Source organism: Gracilinanus agilis, chromosome 4 (genome assembly GCF_016433145.1).
Source record: "Gracilinanus agilis isolate LMUSP501 chromosome 4, AgileGrace, whole genome shotgun sequence".
Classification (NCBI taxonomy): Eukaryota; Metazoa; Chordata; class Mammalia; order Didelphimorphia; family Didelphidae; genus Gracilinanus; species Gracilinanus agilis.
Genome location: NC_058133.1, coordinates 26,628,374 through 26,645,602, shown reverse-complemented (window position 1 = coordinate 26,645,602; position 17,229 = coordinate 26,628,374). Strand labels below are relative to the sequence as shown.

General features: G+C 54.1%; 2 protein-coding genes across 2 annotated transcripts in view; one reads left to right on the top strand and one right to left on the bottom strand.

Annotated features, from left to right (window-relative positions):
* Positions 1–107, top strand: part of ZFYVE9 (zinc finger FYVE-type containing 9) — a 155,696-nt gene extending 155,589 nt beyond the window's left edge. The window contains exon 20 of the mRNA XM_044674808.1: positions 24–107. Within this exon, the coding sequence (XP_044530743.1) occupies positions 24–107 (84 nt within the window). The remainder of the gene's footprint in view (positions 1–23) is intronic.
* CC2D1B (coiled-coil and C2 domain containing 1B) lies at positions 7–16,942 on the bottom strand. The gene is made up of 24 exons (XM_044671730.1): positions 16,871–16,942; positions 13,479–13,626; positions 10,799–10,911; positions 10,077–10,184; positions 7,444–7,572; positions 7,038–7,284; positions 6,683–6,792; positions 6,244–6,319; positions 5,689–5,781; positions 5,361–5,491; positions 4,685–4,757; positions 4,334–4,461; positions 3,852–3,990; positions 3,548–3,729; positions 3,193–3,318; positions 2,777–2,835; positions 2,153–2,269; positions 1,963–2,036; positions 1,742–1,800; positions 1,399–1,450; positions 965–1,064; positions 604–694; positions 392–521; positions 7–184 (listed from the first exon to the last, which is right to left on the bottom strand). Exons 1-23 carry the CDS (start codon positions 16,934–16,936, stop codon positions 393–395), a joined length of 2,550 nt encoding a protein of 849 aa, XP_044527665.1. The 5' UTR covers positions 16,937–16,942; the 3' UTR covers positions 7–184; position 392.
* Positions 16,943–17,229: the final 287 nt, after the last annotated feature.

The window sequence follows — 17,229 nt, the reverse complement described above, 5'->3', positions numbered from 1 at the left end:
CGGGGCTCGGCTCCTGTGCTGAGGGCGGAGGGTCCGTCACCGCCACTCAGTGGCCCAACGGCACCGGGGCAGCTCCGGGCTCTCGGGGCGTGAAGCGCGGTGGGTAGTGCAGTTACTAACAAGTCTTTGGTGCTCGGGGTAGCAGCATCTTCTGTGGGGCCGAAGCTCCGGAGGCCCGGCGTGGCTGCAACGAAGCAGAAGGCCGAGGTGGGCTCTGACCGGTGGGGGCCCGAGAGGGGGAATGGCTGAGGTCAGGGCCTCCGAGCGTCGGGGCAGAATTCTTGATCCTGGAAGGAACCCCCCGACCCCAGCCCTGAGCGCCACCCCTGGGCCGGCGTCCCTGCAGGCCCCCTCGCCCACCCTGGCAGTCGACGCAGGGACGAGGGCTGACCTCAGAGGCTCCTGGGCTCCAGGACCAGCCAGTTCTCGGTGACCATCTGCGTGTCTTGTCCACTCAGGGGCTCCCGGAGTCTCACCTTCACCTCCAGTTTCCCCCCTGTTGGCTTTCTCCCATCCAGGACCTGTGAGAAATGGAGCCGCAGGGAAGCGCGAGCTCTCGGCCCCCAGCCCTCTGGGGTCCTGCCCCCGGGCCAGCCCCCCTACCTCCAGGATCTCCCTGATTTCACACTCGGTCTCCAGCCGCTCCAGCTTCAGATGGGCCGTCCCAACCTGCTTATCACTTCTGAAGAAGGATCTGTGGATGGGGCAGAGAAGGGGGAGGAAGGTCTGAGGGGAGCCCTGGGAGGCACAGATGCCCAGGCCCAACAGGGAGGGAAGGAGACGGCACAGGGCCAGGCTCAGCTTAGCCCTCTCAGCTCAAAACAAAAGAATTCTGTGACAATCAGAGCCAACACTATCCTGCCACGTAAGGTCACGAGCTCTCCATCCCCAGAGGAATTCAAGCCCATCTTGAAAGGTACTGCTGGGGGATTCCCACTCTGGGGTTGCTGGGCCTGGGCCTCACCCCTTGTGAAAAATCTCAAACTTGATTCCCTTGCTCTGGACCAGCCGGCGGAAGCTTCGATGGTTCCGGTTTATGTTCAGCTTGAAGAGCTGGTCAAACTCTGCCAGGAGAGGGGGCGGGAGTGAGTGAGGGGAGCCCCGGGTGGAAGAGGAGGGGGCTCTCGGGACTATGGGCCTCGGGAGGCCTGGAAGGCCCCCGTCTGATCCAGGAGGAACCTTGAAGGTTACTGGGCCATAGGGGCTGAAAAGCAGCAGCAGAATTTGAGCTCAGTCCCCTGCCCCCAATTCTGCCATTCCCAGAAACTGCCCAGTGGCTGCCAGCCCTGGGGACCCACCCGGGCACCCAGCCTCAGGCTCACCCTCTCCCTCTCCCTGTTCCCTCCCCTCTCAGCATCTCCTGGCCTCCAGGGGCAGAGGGCCACTCTGAGCTCCCACCTGGAGAATTGGTATTCTTCACCACAGAGGTTTTGCTTTTCTGGGCCTGGTCCTGGGGACAGATGAACGGAACAGGGTGTCCAGGGTAGCCAGGAGCTCTGGGCCCAGGGCAAGGGGCAGGGCATGCTGGGCATCAGCAGAAGAGGTTGGAATGAGGGAGCTTTTGGGATCAAGGCTAACATCCTCATGTAGCAGATGGGGAAACTGAGCCAGGAGCAAGGGCCAAGGTAGCCTAGGAAGACGGGCTCCTTGTCCAAGGTGGGAGAATCAGCACGGGCCATTTCTTTACACACACACACACCCTCCCCCCCCACCGACCCAGGGAAGCAGGCCTCCCCCTCACCGAGCTGGGATAGTGGAACTCAAATCGAACAAATGCATCCAGGTCATCTGGAGTCACACCTGTGCAGGCAATATGGGGGAGGGGGGTGACACTTCAGTGGGGCCATCGCTCCCAACCCCAAGACCACCCAGCCCCAGCCCCTGAAGGGGGTGCCAAGGCAAAGGGTGGGGGTGAGCCTCTGGTCTTGCCCTGCCCACCCTCGGGGCAACAGGCCTGGGCACCTGGCGGGGCAGGGAGGTTCATTCCTCTCACGATGAGCAGATGCATCTCGGTGCTATTGAGCTCTGAGAAGATCCTGTCAGAGGACAAAGCAGATGGCAATGGGGAGGAGGCAGGGCACTGTCGGGGGCTTCTCTGGGTCCCTGGCCCTGTCCAGCTTCTCTTGTCCTGGCCTTCCCACCCCCAACATACCTCACGGTCCGGAAGGTCTTTTCCTCAAAGCGGTGGCTTGGAGGGTCCAGGCCCTGGGCCTGGGCCAGCTGCAAGATCTCCAGCTGTTTCTTCCGGTCTTGGGCCAGCTTCTCAAACCTGCCAGGGAGGGATAGCATGGTGGGCAAGACAGCCTGAGATGGCAGGAGCCTGAAGAGACCCTAGAGGCCAGCTGGGCACAGGCAGCCTCCCCCAGGGAGGGGATGGCCAGCCCCTCCCCAGAGCGAGAGCTCCCCTCCCACTCTGGGACACTGCCATTCTGCTCAAGAGGCCGAGCAGAGCAAGGCTAGCCTTCACTGTCCCTCCTGACCCCAAAGCCCTTTAGGAAGATGCTCCAGATCCCCATCATGGGCCAATGGAGTTTCCTCAGCTCTTCCCTGCACCCCAAAAGGATAGTAGGCCACCTTCCCCCATTTCCCAGGGCTATATCCTCTCCCCTATCATGCCCCACCCCCCACCCTTCCCCTTGATTTTTCCCTCAGCGCAAAGGGCATTGTCAGCTTGTAAGAAATAAAGAGCTCTTAGATAGCAAATAAACTGAGGCCCAGAGAAGGCCCTGTGGCCTCAATTGGCCTGTGCCCAGACAGCTGATGCTAAGCCACTCACCAGGTGGTTTCTGCCACATTGCCCTGGTGCATGAATTGCTTGGAGTACAGCAGGCACTTCTGTGAAGGGAAGCAGAGCATCCCAGTGTTCTGGGGTTCAAAGGGGTCTTGGAGACTATGTGGGTTGATCTGAATCTGGCTAAGACTCCCCACAAGCGTCCTCTCCCTCGCTCCCTCCCTCCCCACCTCTCTGTGGAGAGAGCCTGAAGAGGCCAATTGCCCCCAAGTGGCTGAAGCCAAGTGGAGGCCGTTCCCTAGCCCCAGGGGAGTCCACTTCACCTCCAGGATGGCTCTCCTGGGAGGGAGAGCTCCTACCTGACTGGTTAGCCCCACCTGATTCTCCTGGTTCTGCCTCTGAGGTCTAGCATGTCTTCTCTCCCCCCTGCCCACCCTCCTAGAATGGGGGGAGGTCCTGACCTCCTGCTGCTCCTTTAGCATCTTGTGGAGTTGGGCGTACACTTCCTCGGCCTTCTGGGAGAGCCCGAGGTCCTCATGGCAAATGAGAACGAAGCCACCATCTTCGTCTGTCAGAGGGGAAGCAAGCTGCCCCACCCCCAACACAACACAGAGATGAACTCCAGGCGAGTCTCCAAGAGCCCCAAACTCCAGGCTGCCGGGGGAAGCCTCCTAAAGGCCCCAAGTCCAGCCCCTCACTGTCCACACTGAAGAGACCGTAAGCTCCCCAAGGGCAGGGCCTGGCCCCCTCCAGGGCAAACACAGATGTAACTGGTCTGAATACCCAATCCCAACCCCCTTCAGCCCCCAGGCCCACCTTGGCCCCGCTGCTGCTGCTGCCCGCACGGCCGCTGCGCACCAGGGCAATCTGCATGTCCAGAGCCTTGGCAGCCCGAAGGTGGGCTTTAGCCTGCTCCAGGTCTTTAGCCCGTTTGGCTTGGAGAGCTGCTCGCTGGCACTGGAGTCTTCGGCTCTCCAGCAAGGCCAGCTGTTCCTGGGCTAGGGAGACAAGAACCCCTGCTGGCCCAGTCCTGGAGTTCTGAGGCCCCACAGAGTCCCATCCCTTTTTTCTCTTCCCTTCCCAGGGTGAAGGGCCTCCCCTGTACCCTGCATGGGCTCACCTGCTGGGGACAAGGTGTCCTGGGAGGTAGAGCCCTGGGACTCAGGGGATGGTGTGGCTGAAGGTTTGGCTACCTGGGAAGCTTGGCTAGGCCTCTGAGCTGGCTTCTTGGCCACTGGGGCCTGGGGCAGGGCTTCTTCCTGAGGAGTGGGAAGGATGGTCATTATACAGTGGCTCCCATAAGAACCAAAGGGAGCAGATCCAGACCTGGAAGGGGGAGTGCTGGAGTCATCTAGTAACTTTCCCAAGGTCACACAGTAAGCATCCAAGATGGCAATCAAACAAAGCAAACTCTTTCTCAACTCCAAATCCGGGGCCCTTTCCAATGTCACTGCCTCTATAGCACTCCTTTACTGAAGGAGAAACTGAGGCTGAGAGGAAAAGAGACTCATACACAGCGAGTAGCACAGATGAGTTCACAGTGGTCACAGCCCAAGTGGCTGGGTTCCAAAGTGAGGGCCCTGCCCAGGGAGACCTCTATACCTTGTCTTCTTCCTCGTCCTCATCCTTCTCTTCAGGGCTGTTCAACAGCTGAGCAGCCTTCAAGGCAGTTGCCAAGGGGTTGTCCTCAGGGCCCAAGGGAGGCTCCAAGCCAGGGATAGGAGGGAAGCCTGTGGTGGGAGAATAAGATAGGCCTGAAGAGTGAGGCTCTGAGCTGGAGGCCCCAGACTGGTCAATGCCTGTTCAGGGGTGAGAGGCCAAGAGGGCATCTGCCCTTCCCAAGTACCCGTTTCTTAAGAGCCTTGAATCAGCCTGCACAGACCAAGCTTCAACAAACCCCTCAAATGCCTTAATCCCATTCTCTGAGCCCCATTCCTCCAGTTTCTGACTCACCTGGGGGGACAGGAAGTTCAGCCAAGTTCACTTTCCTCCCAGCTTTGAGAGCTTGGATGGCATCTTGGTATTGCTGGGATTAGGGCCAGGGAGGGGGGGAGGAAAGGTTCAATATGAGATGAGCCATGGTGTGTCTAAAGCCCTCTCCAAATGTCTCCTCCTCTGCCCCAAATGCCAAACTGGCGCAAAGAGGGATTTGAGAGTTGGAAAAAAAGCCAAGCCTTAGAGCCCATCTAGTCTGACCTCTCTTTTGACAGATGAAGAACTCAAGAGGCTATATTCTGTCTTCTAGTCCCTCTCCCCACTTTAGGGCACAGGAAAAGAAGGGAAGGTTGGGGGAGGCTAAGGCCACACTATCCCCTGGGTCTTCACTTTCTCCAAGGGCATGGGGGGTAGTGGGGGAGGCAGTGCCCTGGGCTGAGAGGTAGGACAGATACCAGTGTTTAATTCCCAGCCAGACACTGACTTGCTGTGTGACCTTGGACAAGTCCCGCTCCTTCCAGCCCTCCTCCTGGGATCAGATGATCTCTGGGGTCCTTCCCAGTTCTAAGTCTATAGTTCTATAAATGAGACCTTAGGGCCTTCCTTGTCCAGCCCAGCTCCAGAGCTAGGCCCACAGGATGCCTGCTAGTGTCTCTCCCCACAGCTCCCCCTACTCCCCAAAGTGGAAAGTCACCTTGGCGATGCGCCCATGCATGCGGGCCTTCCGCTCATCTCCGCTGCTCTTGGCCTGGGCTGCAGCCTCTTGGTACTTGCCTAGCCTCTGGCCCAAGGCCTCCAGTACCGTCTGGGGCTGGGTAGGGGGCCCTGAGCCCAAAGAGGATGTCAGCTATTTTCCCTCCCCTCCCTGATCCCAACCATATTCCCAACTGCCTTGGGCAGGAGTCATCCCCATTCCAATAGCCCCCACAACTGACCCTTTCCTTCCCATCCATGAAACTCAGCAGGGACCAGCCCAAAGGTAGCTGGGGACCTGCAGGGGCCCTCCTCTAGCCAGTGTTTACCTGGGGCTGGGGGAGGGGCCGACATCACAGGCTTCGAGTGCTCCAGTGGGGCAGGGCTTGGGGCTGGCCGGGCTTTTTGGGGGACCTCGAGCTCTATAGAGACATGGGACAAAGCTAGTCCTCTGGCTGGGGACAGGCCTGTGGGCACTTAGCATCTACTGAACTGAATTCCCTGGCCAAGGCTTTGGGAGGGCCGTGGCAGCAAGCAGCTCCCTACCCAAAGTGAGGGCCCCTCAGGACCCACACCCTCCCTTCTCGACTTATTCTGCCAGCTCCCATATCTCCTTTTGTCTTTGTGCCCTGAGCACCCTGCTCTGGGCCTTTCACACACCAATCATGTAATCAATGTTTGCTGATATAAGGAAATAGGAGGAGGAAGGGCAGAAGGTCCGAACACATACAACACCATCCCCTCCCCCCCACAAACCTACTGTCCTGCTTCCCTCCCCAGGCTAGGCTAAGCATCAAAGGAGGATGAGGAGGCCTGGCCCCAGGGATGACCCTGCAGACCCTGGGGAGGGAACTGCTCAGTTCTGACCCTCTGGGCCCTCTCACCTGAAGGGGTAGGAGGCATGCCACTCAGGTCCACAGGTTGCCCTCTGTCCAGTGCCTCCAGCACAGCACCAAACTTCTGGGGTGAGAGGAAGAGCTGGGTGAGGGCCTCACCTGGGTGTAGCTCCCCCACCCCAGTAACCAGAGGGCCTGATTATCCACCAGCCCATTTTGTGCCTCAGTTTCTCCCTCACTTTCACCCAGCCCCCTCCTAGAGTTCACCAAAAGTAGCTCAATGTATGACCTTGGGCAAACTCACAGTCTGTTCTCTCCTTTGTAAAATAGGCATCTGGACAAGGACTCAGAGCATAACCGAGTTTAGGAGTCATGCCCAAGGCCCTCATGTCATTAGGAGGAGATGGTCACTCTGTGAGGGCAGGGCCACCCAAGCCAGGGCTCCTGCTTCCCCCAAGCCTGAGCCCTGGGCCTGCCTGGGCTGTACCTTGCCAATCCTCATGTACTCTCGGGCCTGTTCCAGGTCCCCTTCCTGTTTGGCTTTCAGGGCGGCAGCTTTGTATTCCTTCTGCCGGGTCAGTAGCATCATCCGGGAATCTGGCCCAGGGGGGAAAAACCATTTAAGTGACTAGGGCCCAGCTAGGGAGCCAGTGTCCCTCCTGCTTTCTCCAGACCCCAGAGAAGCTCAGGGTCTTTGAATCATTTTCAAACCAGAGGAGCTGCCCCTACTGCCACATGCAGCTGAAGGAGAAAGGCTAGGGAACTGGACCAGCCCAAAGGGCAAGGGGAGCCAAGGGCTCCCAGAGAAGGAGTGGGGAGGCACTGGCTTGACTGTCATGTACCTGGCTCCAGGGCACTTGCTTCTTGGGGTGTTGGAGCAGCTGTGGGGGCTGGGGTGGCGGTGGGGGCTGGAGCAGCTGGGGAATCTGAGGCAGCTGGGAGGTCTGGGGCAGCTGGGGGTTCCCCACAGCCTTTGCCCTCTGTAGGAAGGAGCAGCTCTCGCCTGTTCCCTAAGGCCACAGGGGGTGGAATCTCCTCCTCATTGATTTTTCTGCCCTTCTTCACGGCAGTCAATTGGGTCTCCAGAGTCTGGAAGAGGAGATATTAGGAGGGCCCACCATACACTAGGGCCCGAGCTCCTCTTTTCCCATTAAACAGACAGCAGAGTCTTCACCTAGAGACCTCTATTAGATAAGGGGCGGCCATCTTCTGCCCCATCGTCCCCAGGTCTCACTATCTATCACTCACCTTTAGGCCTCGTTCACACCGCCGGGCTTTGGCCCCTTCCCCAGCCTCCTTGGCACTGGTAACTGCTGCCTGGTAGTTAGCAATTCGTTCCTCCAGTAGCCCCTGCAGCCCACTTGTTGTGGGCACTTCCTGAGAAGGCAAAAACATCATAAGGCCGAGAGTTGGAGAGGTCATGGGAAGGGATTTCATGCTAATTGCTGACATTTAGCTAACTCAGAGCTCTGATCTCACAACCCCATACCCATTGTACAGATGGGGAAGCAGAAACTGAGGAAGCCAAGGGCTTGCTCAGGGTCACGGCTGGTCTTCTGCCCCCCCCAAGATAGCCTGCCTCTCATAGGGGAAAGAACCACAGTGGTGTTATCCCTTCTACCCCCCTCAATGATACTGACCCGGAAGGGCTGATGGCTTGAGGAGATGAAGGAGGATCCTGGACATTCACCACAAAACTCCCCCACCCCAGCCAGAAGCCCAGGGTTGAGGGCAGCCGATGGCAGAATTACCCCCTGACCCTTCAAAACTTCATTTCATCTTTTTAATGTCTCCACCAGCTGATGGCCTGGATGGTTCCTCCCTTTCACAACTATCTCCTCAAAGCTGCCTTCAAAGGCTGCCTCTCCTTTCCTTCCTTCTCAGTTTCTTGCAGTCTGCCTTCCAGGCTGCCCTCTTTCAGTGCTCTCTATGGCAGCACAACCAAAGGCCTTCTGTCCAACCTCAGCTCTCTTGACCACTCTTGTTCATGGGTCTCTTTTCCTCTAGGTTCTCCTGACTCTTTTCCCCAGCTCTCCCTCTTCTCAGACCCTTTGCTGGTCCTGTCCTGAGCACTCTTCTCTCCTGTTATTGGAGATCTCTTCTGCTCTCCTGCAGATGGTCTCAGGACCTATGGACCCCCAGCCTCTCTTCTCAGCTGGCTTTTGAGCATGTTGAACTGGATGAAATGGATGAACTGGAGGCATCAGAAACTCAGCATGACCCAAACTGAACTCATTTTTCTTCCTTCCAACCCCTTCCCTTTCTAATCTCTGTTACTATTGAAGGCCTCTGCCTCCTCCCAATCCCCCAACCTAGGAGTCATCCATCCCAGGCTCCTTCCTCTCTCATCCCCCAGACCCAATCTGTTGTTAGGGCCTGTCAATGTCATCTCTGCAGCATCCCTGCCATCATCCCTCTCTCCTCTGACACTGCCATTCCCTGGTGCTGACCATCATCTCAAGCCTCCATTGTTGCAAACCTTGGGGATAGGGTGGTGTGAAGATGGGATTAATTCTACCCTACCCATTTTTAGATTTAATCACCAACAGTGTAAACACCCCACTTATCCTTAAGTGGGGGAGATCTGTGCAAAAGTGGGTGATGAATCAGAATCGACTAACTGCCCCCTGGGCAGTCCTAAGTAAAGCTTTAGCTGTAATTAGTATGCGTAAAGTAGGAGGAAGGCACAGGAAGTGATGAAAGGAATGGTCTTTTTAAGTGGCAAGAACTTCCTGTGAGGAGTCTTTCGCCTTGAACTGGACCCTGGAGGAACTCTGGCTGAGGACCTCAGACTGCTTTCTATTTCTCCTTAGAACTACTATGTAGGTGAGTGAAAAAGGCTGACTCCCTTCCCTAGTTTTCCTGGAGGGACTAGCCTCTGGAGGGGCCCCTCATCTGGGAGGAGGCCTCATGGCTAAAACTCTTTGTTAATGGACCTTTAGGCCCTCCAGCTGAGGCTTCTGGATCCCTGTTAGAGTAAAGCCAAGGCTTGAGCACATATTCTAGCTCATTAAGCTAGATCTCTTACTCTGCTCTCTTTCACTTTTCTCTATTTTTACTCTTTCCCTCTACTTTATAAATCGCTAAAAAATTATTTGGAATTAATTAATTCCTGGTGACCACACTCTGATATTTAGTCCAACCTTTTAAAATATTAACCCCTTACAATACTGCCCCCCTTTACAGTGGAGTGGGCTGTTCTTGCCTGCCCCAAGTCTCTCCCCACTCCAGTGTATCCACTGTTTCCTAAAACACAGAATTCTACTTGAAAACCTCCTGCCTTAAGAAAGCAGACATTAAGGTGAACTGTCATCTTGGAGGTTTCAAGGAGGCGAGCCTGCCTCCTCTGCCTTTGTTTGGGAATGAATCCCTTCTGGTCTGGTCTGGCTTCCATTGACCTTCATTCTCAGACATCTCACATGACATGACTTCCCTTGCGTGCTCCCCTAGAGAATGCATTCCATCTCTTGCCTCCAGACCTTTGCAGATGCTGTCCCCCTATGCCTCTATAGTCCTTGCTGCACTTCCCAGCATACCCAGCTTCCTTTCCTAGATAATAGACACAGGTGTTGTCTGCTTCCTGAGGCCTCCTCATCCCACTATTTGTTTTATGATCTCTCTCTCTTGAAACATCTCTGTACCTATCCTGGACGTATTTGGTATTTCTGTGCACAATCCTGTACCCATTCTGGAAACCCCTCAAGAGCAAGGACTGTTTGTTTGCCCTTGGTATCACTACAACCTGGCACAGAGGAGACATTTGCTATTGAATTAAAATGAATCAAGTCTGTCAATGGAAATTATTCAGAGCTCAGCTGGCAAGTGTCTTGTATGTGTACATCAAGATCCCCAGAGGCCCCCTCTCCAGGGCTCTATCCCACCTCAAGGCCTGCTGGGGCAGAGGCCTGCATGGGAACCACCTCATCGGGGCTGTTCAGTTCTCCATCCTCCTCCTTCTCCTCCTCTCCCAGGACCTCCTGTAGCTCTGCCTGAGGAGACAAAAAGTAGGAAGAAAGTCTCCAGAGTAAAGGCTGCCTTTACTGCAGACAGGGAGTCTGGGCAAGGGCAGCCTCCCTCATTTGGAGGCCAAGCAATCTAAAAGGCAAGCTCCTCCACTCGGGCATCATGGGCTTCGCCATAAACCTCCAGGAAGGGGGAGCAGGCTTGGAGCCCAAGGATTCAAATCTCCTGATGCTTACTTTCTGAACCTCCCCCCTCCTTCAAAAGTCTGTTTCTATCACTATCAAGAGAAGCCTGGGTGATAAGGACCTTGGCAGTCCCTTCCTGCCCCATATCTCAGATTTTGTTATACCTCAAATAACTCTGTGAAAAGTCATACTTTAGCCTCCTTATTTTACAGAGGAGGGAACTGAGGCCCAAGAAAGGCCAACAACTGGACCCAAATCACTCTGGTTCAACAAAACCTAAGCTGGGGTTTGAACTCAGGCCCTCTGGCAAGGCCCAGGCCATTTTGTAGAGAGAAGACAAACTGGGCCTCCCTCCACTTCATAGTCCTAGGCCCCTACCCCCAACAGGGGACAGAGGAAAGAGGGAGCCAACCTTCTCCCCTGCCATGGCACTGGGGCTGTGCCCAGCCACTTACCAACAGGTCTGTATCTGTCTCCAGTGCTTCATCTTCCTCATCTGAGGCCTCATTTCCCACGTCCTGCATGCATTCGGCAGCAAGCTTCTCAATGTGTGCCATTGGCAGGGGGGCTGGGGGTAGACAGAGGGATTCTCAAGACTGAGCCCCTAAGCCCCAGGCTCCCAGAGAGGATCAGAATATGATGGAAATGCAGGGAACATTAAGGATGATCTAGTCCAAACCCTTCATTTTACAGATAAGTAAACTGAGGCAATGAGAAGAAAAAGACTGATTAAGGCTTCAAAGTAACTGAGCAGCAAATCTGGGAGCCAAGCCCAGGACCATCCCCTATTCCAGACCAGAAAATCTGGCTCAAGCTTGGGGGACCATTGGTGGAGACGAGACAGGGATGAGGCAAGAGGCCCTAGCTTCATTTATCCCACTGGGTGGCTGCCTCCTTCCCTTTGGTCCCCCCCAAAGGCTGTTTCTTGTACATGCCATCCTGAGCAGAAGTGGTAGGGCTGGCAGGGTTAGTCCCTGGCCACACCAGGGTAACAAGCTGAAGTGTTTACTGAAACTGGAAATCATCCATCTGAGACTACTCCTAGGACCTCACCTTATCTAGCCTGGCCCTCCCTAGACAGGAAGACTGCAGGGTCTGGCTACTTCTACCTGAAGACTGGAGTAATTGGGGGGAAAGGAGGGCCTAAGATGGGAAGGCTCTGATCATTGGCAAGTTTGGCTTTTTACTAAGCTGCCATCACTGCCCATCCCCACTAGATTTTCTAACCCTCTGTTGAGGGGGGCACACAGAACAAGGTCCCTCTGTTAGCATCTGGGAAGCTTATGTAACCCTATGACACTGAGGTCAACACCAGGTCTGGTCTCCTCTTTGGGAATGGTATAGATCCCAAATTATGCTAAGGAAAGGCTCTTGGGAAAGGAGTCTCAGGGTCAGGCTCCTCGAATGACTGGCTATATGACCATAGACAAGTCTCCTGACAATTGATGACCTAGGCAACTTGTCTAAATTACAAACAAATCACCCATTTGCACTAATGAGAAGATTCCACACTGGAAGGGCTGCATGGATTCAAAGTCTGGCCCCTCAATAATCACACGATAAAAGGAATAGTGGCTGTGAAATATGGAGGCAGGATACCCTATCCTCTGACCTGCTTGGCCCAATGGAGTCACAGGGGCAGCAAGAACAAGGTGGCCTAGTAGACAGGGGTTCAAATCTGGCCCCAGGCATTTCTTGGCTATTAGAGCTAGGTCAAGTTGCTTCCCCCTCTCTGGCCCAGGCTGAGTTTCCTCAACTATCAAATGATAGACTCTGAGCTCCCATGATCGGGGAGGGCTCTGATAAGTTGCAGAGTCCAGCACAGGGAGAATCTCAGAGCTCATCTGGGCTTCCACTCATTTACACTGGGACACCAAAGCTCAAGCCCTGGCAAAGTTCTGATTTCTGTGAGGCTGTGGAGACCGGAGTGTGAGGCCAAGTCCAGGGCATGGAAGGACCTTGAGTCATGGAATCTAGAGAAGACAAGACTGAGGGGAGTTGTAATGAGGAAAAGGGGGTTTAGGGTAGAATATATTAAAGATTTGTCGCCAGGGGAAAAATCCCCAATTAAGGAATAACCTCAAGTCAAAATTGACATTTATGGAAATGTATTTACAATTGAGAACTGCTATGATCCCCTAGTTAATCCAGGTAGATCTAATTAACCCAAGCGAGAGTCAGAGGGCCAGAGGCCGGAGGCAAATGAAGCAAAAGCTTCAGTCACAGTCTCTATTTAAAAGGAACTTAAGAGAAGTTCAGGAAGATTCAGTCTTTAAACTCACCACGTGGAATTCCAAAGTAAGATTTAAGAATAGTCTCACCAAGGTCTCATGATCCCAGCCAGCACTCCTCCAACCAGAAGAGCTCCTTCACCAGAAGACCCTTCACTCACTCAACTCCCTCTGTGCCTCCCTCCTAGTTTGCACGTCTAATCACAAAAGACTTCTCCTTCTCTTAGGACTGCCTAGGGGGTAGTCAGTCGATTCTGATTGTCACCCATTCTAGCACGCACAGACCTCCCAAAATTGGAGATGTTTTCACCTTTGTAATCACCTTTGGTGATTAAATCTAAAGATGGGCAGTATAGACTTAATCTAATTATCACAGAGTCCTGAGAGCTGCCTCTGAAGGGGGACCTAGTAGAAGAGGCTCAGCTTGGCCCCCATCTTGAGAAGAGAGTCATGAGCAGTGGGAGAAGGAATGCCTGGTAACAATGAGAGCTTTCCTCATGTGGCCTGGGCTGCCTTAAAATGTATTGAGCTCTCTGTCTCCAAAGGACTTCCCAAAAAGGCCAGATGAACAAAGTATTCAGGTCCAGGCTGCCCTCTGAGGCTGCTGAGAGGTTCTTTCCAACTCAGAGGCTTCAGGAAGGTAGCTCTGGCACTTGGGACTGATGCCTCCTCCACATACAGTGGGCAAAGCACTGGAAACACAACCACTCTGAAGCTACATGACTGGGTCCATCCCCAAGCCCACTTTCCCTTGGAGCCCAGGGTTTGTATCCCCACCCCAACCACTACCCCCTACTGGAGATTCTGAGAGGATCTGAAGGTCCCTACCCTATCCCTCTGGGCCTCAGTGGGCAGTAGGGGAATGGGTCTTTGGACCAGGACCAGGACCAGGCCTTGGGCTCACCTTTCCCCTTGGGCCTGGCCTTGCTCTCTGGGGTCCCGGTATCACCAGTGAGAGCCAACAGCTCTGCCTCCAGGTCCCCGTCATCGTCCCCAAAGTCCTCGGCCTCCAAGAACATGTCTTCTGGGTTGAACTCCATGAAAAGTCCCAGCTGTGGATGGAAGGAGAGAAGGAGGGGAGGAGCCACCCACTAGGTTCACAAATTGTTCTCATCAAGTGTTTCCAATGTGCCAGCCCTGGGGTGGGGGTGGGGGGGGTTTACTGTCCCTGCCTAGGGTCACCCTGCACATTGGTCCCATGGAGCCCTCCAGCCACCAGGCCACAACAAGTCACCAGTCTAGTCCAATCAGGCCTCAATGGCTCATGGAGCCCATCAGGGCCGAGACTCTAAGCCAAATTCCCTCCCTCCAACATTACATAACTGGTTTCCTTTGCAAAACTTGAACATGAACAACATGGCAGATCTGAGTTCAGACCCTAGGCCTTATTGTCTCTGCACCAAGGAAAGGAATCCCACCAAAGGCCAGCCTCTGTCCTCAGATGCTCCCATCTCCCTTTCCCATTCCAGGGCTGAGGTCAAGGAACGGGGGCAGAGGTTGGGGACCAGAGGCCTCGGTGCTCCGGGAAGCCTACACCCACCCAGCCATCCCTCAGGCTCTCTCTATGCCTCCCCCAGGGAGGTGGCCTTCAAGAGCAATGGTCACTGTGGCTGGGTGTCGCCTAAGAGAAATCCAGACTCACCCCTCCTCTCCTGAGCATCTACCTCCATCCCAGAGCTCATCATCTCCTCTCCCAACAACCCTCGCTCGTCCACACTGGCACCTTCATCCTCTCAGACATGGCAGGTGCCATCTTCAACTCTCACATGAATTCATGGCACAGATCTAGTGTGGGGCCAAATCTCACCCTTTCTCACTTTCCTCTTTCCACTCACAGACGCCAGCCTGGCCAGGTCCCATGGCTTCTTGTAAGAAAGCTGTCCCTGTCTCCAAGATTGGCTCTAGCTCTAAACCAATCTGACTCCCAGATCTAACTCCAAAAACCTTCTATGGTTCCCTGTTGCCTTCTAATATAAAGCACAAACCTTTTCTCCTGGCCCTCTGGAGACTTCACAAGAAGGCCCTGACCTAGCTGTCCAGCTCACCTCATGCTCCTCTCCCCATACTGGACTCTGAACATCAATCAGTGCTCTGCCCTGACTCCCCCTTAAAGTCTCACTGAAGTGCTGCCTCCCTTAGGAAGTCTTCCTCAGAATTCATCTAGCACTGGATCCTTGCAGTTTTCTGATGGGCTTATACCATTCTGGGATTGGATTCCCTGAGCCTGTGTCTCCTATCCTTAATAAGTCCCCTGAGGGCAGGGGCCCTGCCTTAAATCGCATCTGTTATAAAGAAATAGGGTACTCAGCTCATCTCATCATGGTCTAGTGGCTCAATGTTTAAGTCTAGAAGACCTGCATTCAAATTCTACCTAAGACGTTTACTTTGGCTATAAGACCTTGGGGTAAGTGACTCAAGGGATAGATCACCAGGCCTGGAGACTGTAGGTCCTGGGTTCAAATCTGACTTGACACTTCCTAGCTGTGTGATCCTGGGCAAGTCACTTAATCCCTGCTGCCCAGCCCTTACCATTCTTCTGCCTTGGGACCAATAAAAGGTTTGTTGTTTTTTTTAAAAAGACCCTATGTGGGTCATATAAGGACTAGGAATGGGGTCTGAGAACAGTGTTTGGGGGAGCCAGACAACCTCTCCAGGTTACCAATTATCTCAGTTTCCTCAACTGTAAAATGCAATTAATAATATCTTTTAGCATTGTGTGGGGATCAAATGAGATGATATTTGTACCATGCCTGACACAAAGTAGGTGTTTAATAAAGGCTTGTTTCCTTCCTTTTTCAGATCTCAGTTTTCTCATCTGTAAAATGAGGGCTCAAGGGCCTCATATTCTTATATGAGGCACCTAAATGGTAGAGTAGATACAGCATTAGATTTGGAGTCAGGAAAATTCATCTTCCTTAGTTCACTGGCCTCAGACATTCTAGCTATGTGAACTTGGACAGATCACTTAACTGCCTCAGTTTCTTCTCTGGAAAATGAACTGGAGAAGGAAATGGCAAACCACTCCATTATCCTTGCCAAGAAAACCCCAAATGGGGTCATGGGCAAGAATCAGCCACAACTGAACAATAACAGTTCCTTGCAGCTCTACATTTATTTTGATGTAGTCCAATTCAATAAATATTTCTAAGTCTCTCCAATGGCATCCAATATCCAGAACCAGATGCTGGCACACCCCAGGGCTCAGAACCCCCTCGACTTTTCCTAGCTGTTTCCTCTATTCCCATTGTATTAGTTACTCTTATACCTATAATTTATCTCCTTTCAGAATGAAAGCTCCTTAAAGGCAGGTTCATGGCATGACTTGGTATCTCTAGCCCAGGTATGGAAGCTGGTGCATTTTGGTCAGTCATTTTTCAGTTGCTTCACTCTTCATGACCTCATTTGGGGTTTTCTTGGCAAAGACCCTGGAGTGGTTTGCCATTTTCTTCTTCAGCTTGTTTTATAGATGAGGAAAGTGAGGCAAACAGGGTTAAGTGACTTACCTAGGGTTACACTGCTAGTATCTGAGGCCAGATCTGAGCTTGGTTGTTCCTGCCTTCAGGCTCTTCAGGAGCTAAGGCAGATGGGTGCTCAGTGCATGGCAGACCCAATCATTGGAAGAATGAAATGACTCTTCTGTCAGATGCCCTACATTCACTCAGCCTTTGGAACCTCCAAAGGCCCCTGGTTCCTGGGACCTTTCACCCAAACCTATGACCTATCAGGAACAGCACAGCCTGAGGGCATCAGCTGTAAGGGTTGGGGAGGGGGCAACCCTGAGGTACCAGTTGCAGCTCCAGGGGTAGGCCCTGAGGAGCACAGGATTGACAGCAGTTAGAAATTTGCCCAAAGTGACACCAATAGGAGGGAAGTAAAAGAGTGGAGATTTGAACCCAGGGCCTCTAACTCCAAACCTCTCTTCCATGAAACCTTGTAGGAATCACTGACAAGGGGAGGGGAAGGGGGTCCCTACATGTTAGAGGAAGAAAATGAGATTTATTCCTGATCCTGGAATCAGAGCCTCTGCCTCCAGGTCTCACTTCTATGAGGCTGGCTTCCTCTGCTCGGGCCAAGGTGGGCCCAAACTGAGCCTCCAAACATTCATTCTTTGTTGAATCTCACCTAGCCTTTGCTTTGTTCCTGGGTACCTGCCACCCAGCAGGGAAGAGGGAGATGGAGTTACAGATGGAGTCACCACCCAGGCTGGACGCTGGGTCCCTGCCCCTCCCCCGTCCTCAGTCACCTCCTCTGTACAATGGGGCCAGCCCCCAGGTGGGGGAGGACCCTCCTCCATACCTGCTTAGCTGCCGCCACCCCCTGGCCGCGAGCCTTGGGGCCCTTCCTGGGTCTTTGTCCGGGCATGTCAGCCTCGGCCGCCTCCAGATGACCCTGGGTGGGAAAGGATTAGGGGAGGGACCCCGGCTCAGACTCCGTCCAGAGCCGAGACCCTAGAACCCCACAATCCAGGGAGAATTCCTGAGGACCCAAGGCTCTAGAGCTCGAGGTGGGAGGTCGCTGTCCGGGGCGTCGCCCGCCCGGAATGTAGGGGCGGGACAAGTCCAGGTAACCCTTCGGTGACCCTGGGGGTCCTGTGGGTTCCCCAGCCCCCGCCCCCACCTGGGCCCCGCCCTCCACACCTGGCCCAAGGTGGGGCG

What these genes read in the sequence shown, in the direction of transcription:
- CC2D1B (XM_044671730.1), bottom strand. Translation starts at nt 16,936, where the DNA reads ATGCCCGGACAAAGACCCAGGAAGGGCCCCAAGGCTCGCGGCCAGGGG. An exon ending in GGTGTGAACGAGGCCTAAAG is followed by an intron (nt 7,285 to 7,443) that starts GTGAGTGATAGA and finishes CTCCTCTTCCAG; the next exon opens with ACTCTGGAGACCCAATTGAC. An exon ending in GAAGAATACCAATTCTCCAG is followed by an intron (nt 1,065 to 1,398) that starts GTGGGAGCTCAG and finishes CTCTCCTGGCAG; the next exon opens with AGTTTGACCAGCTCTTCAAG.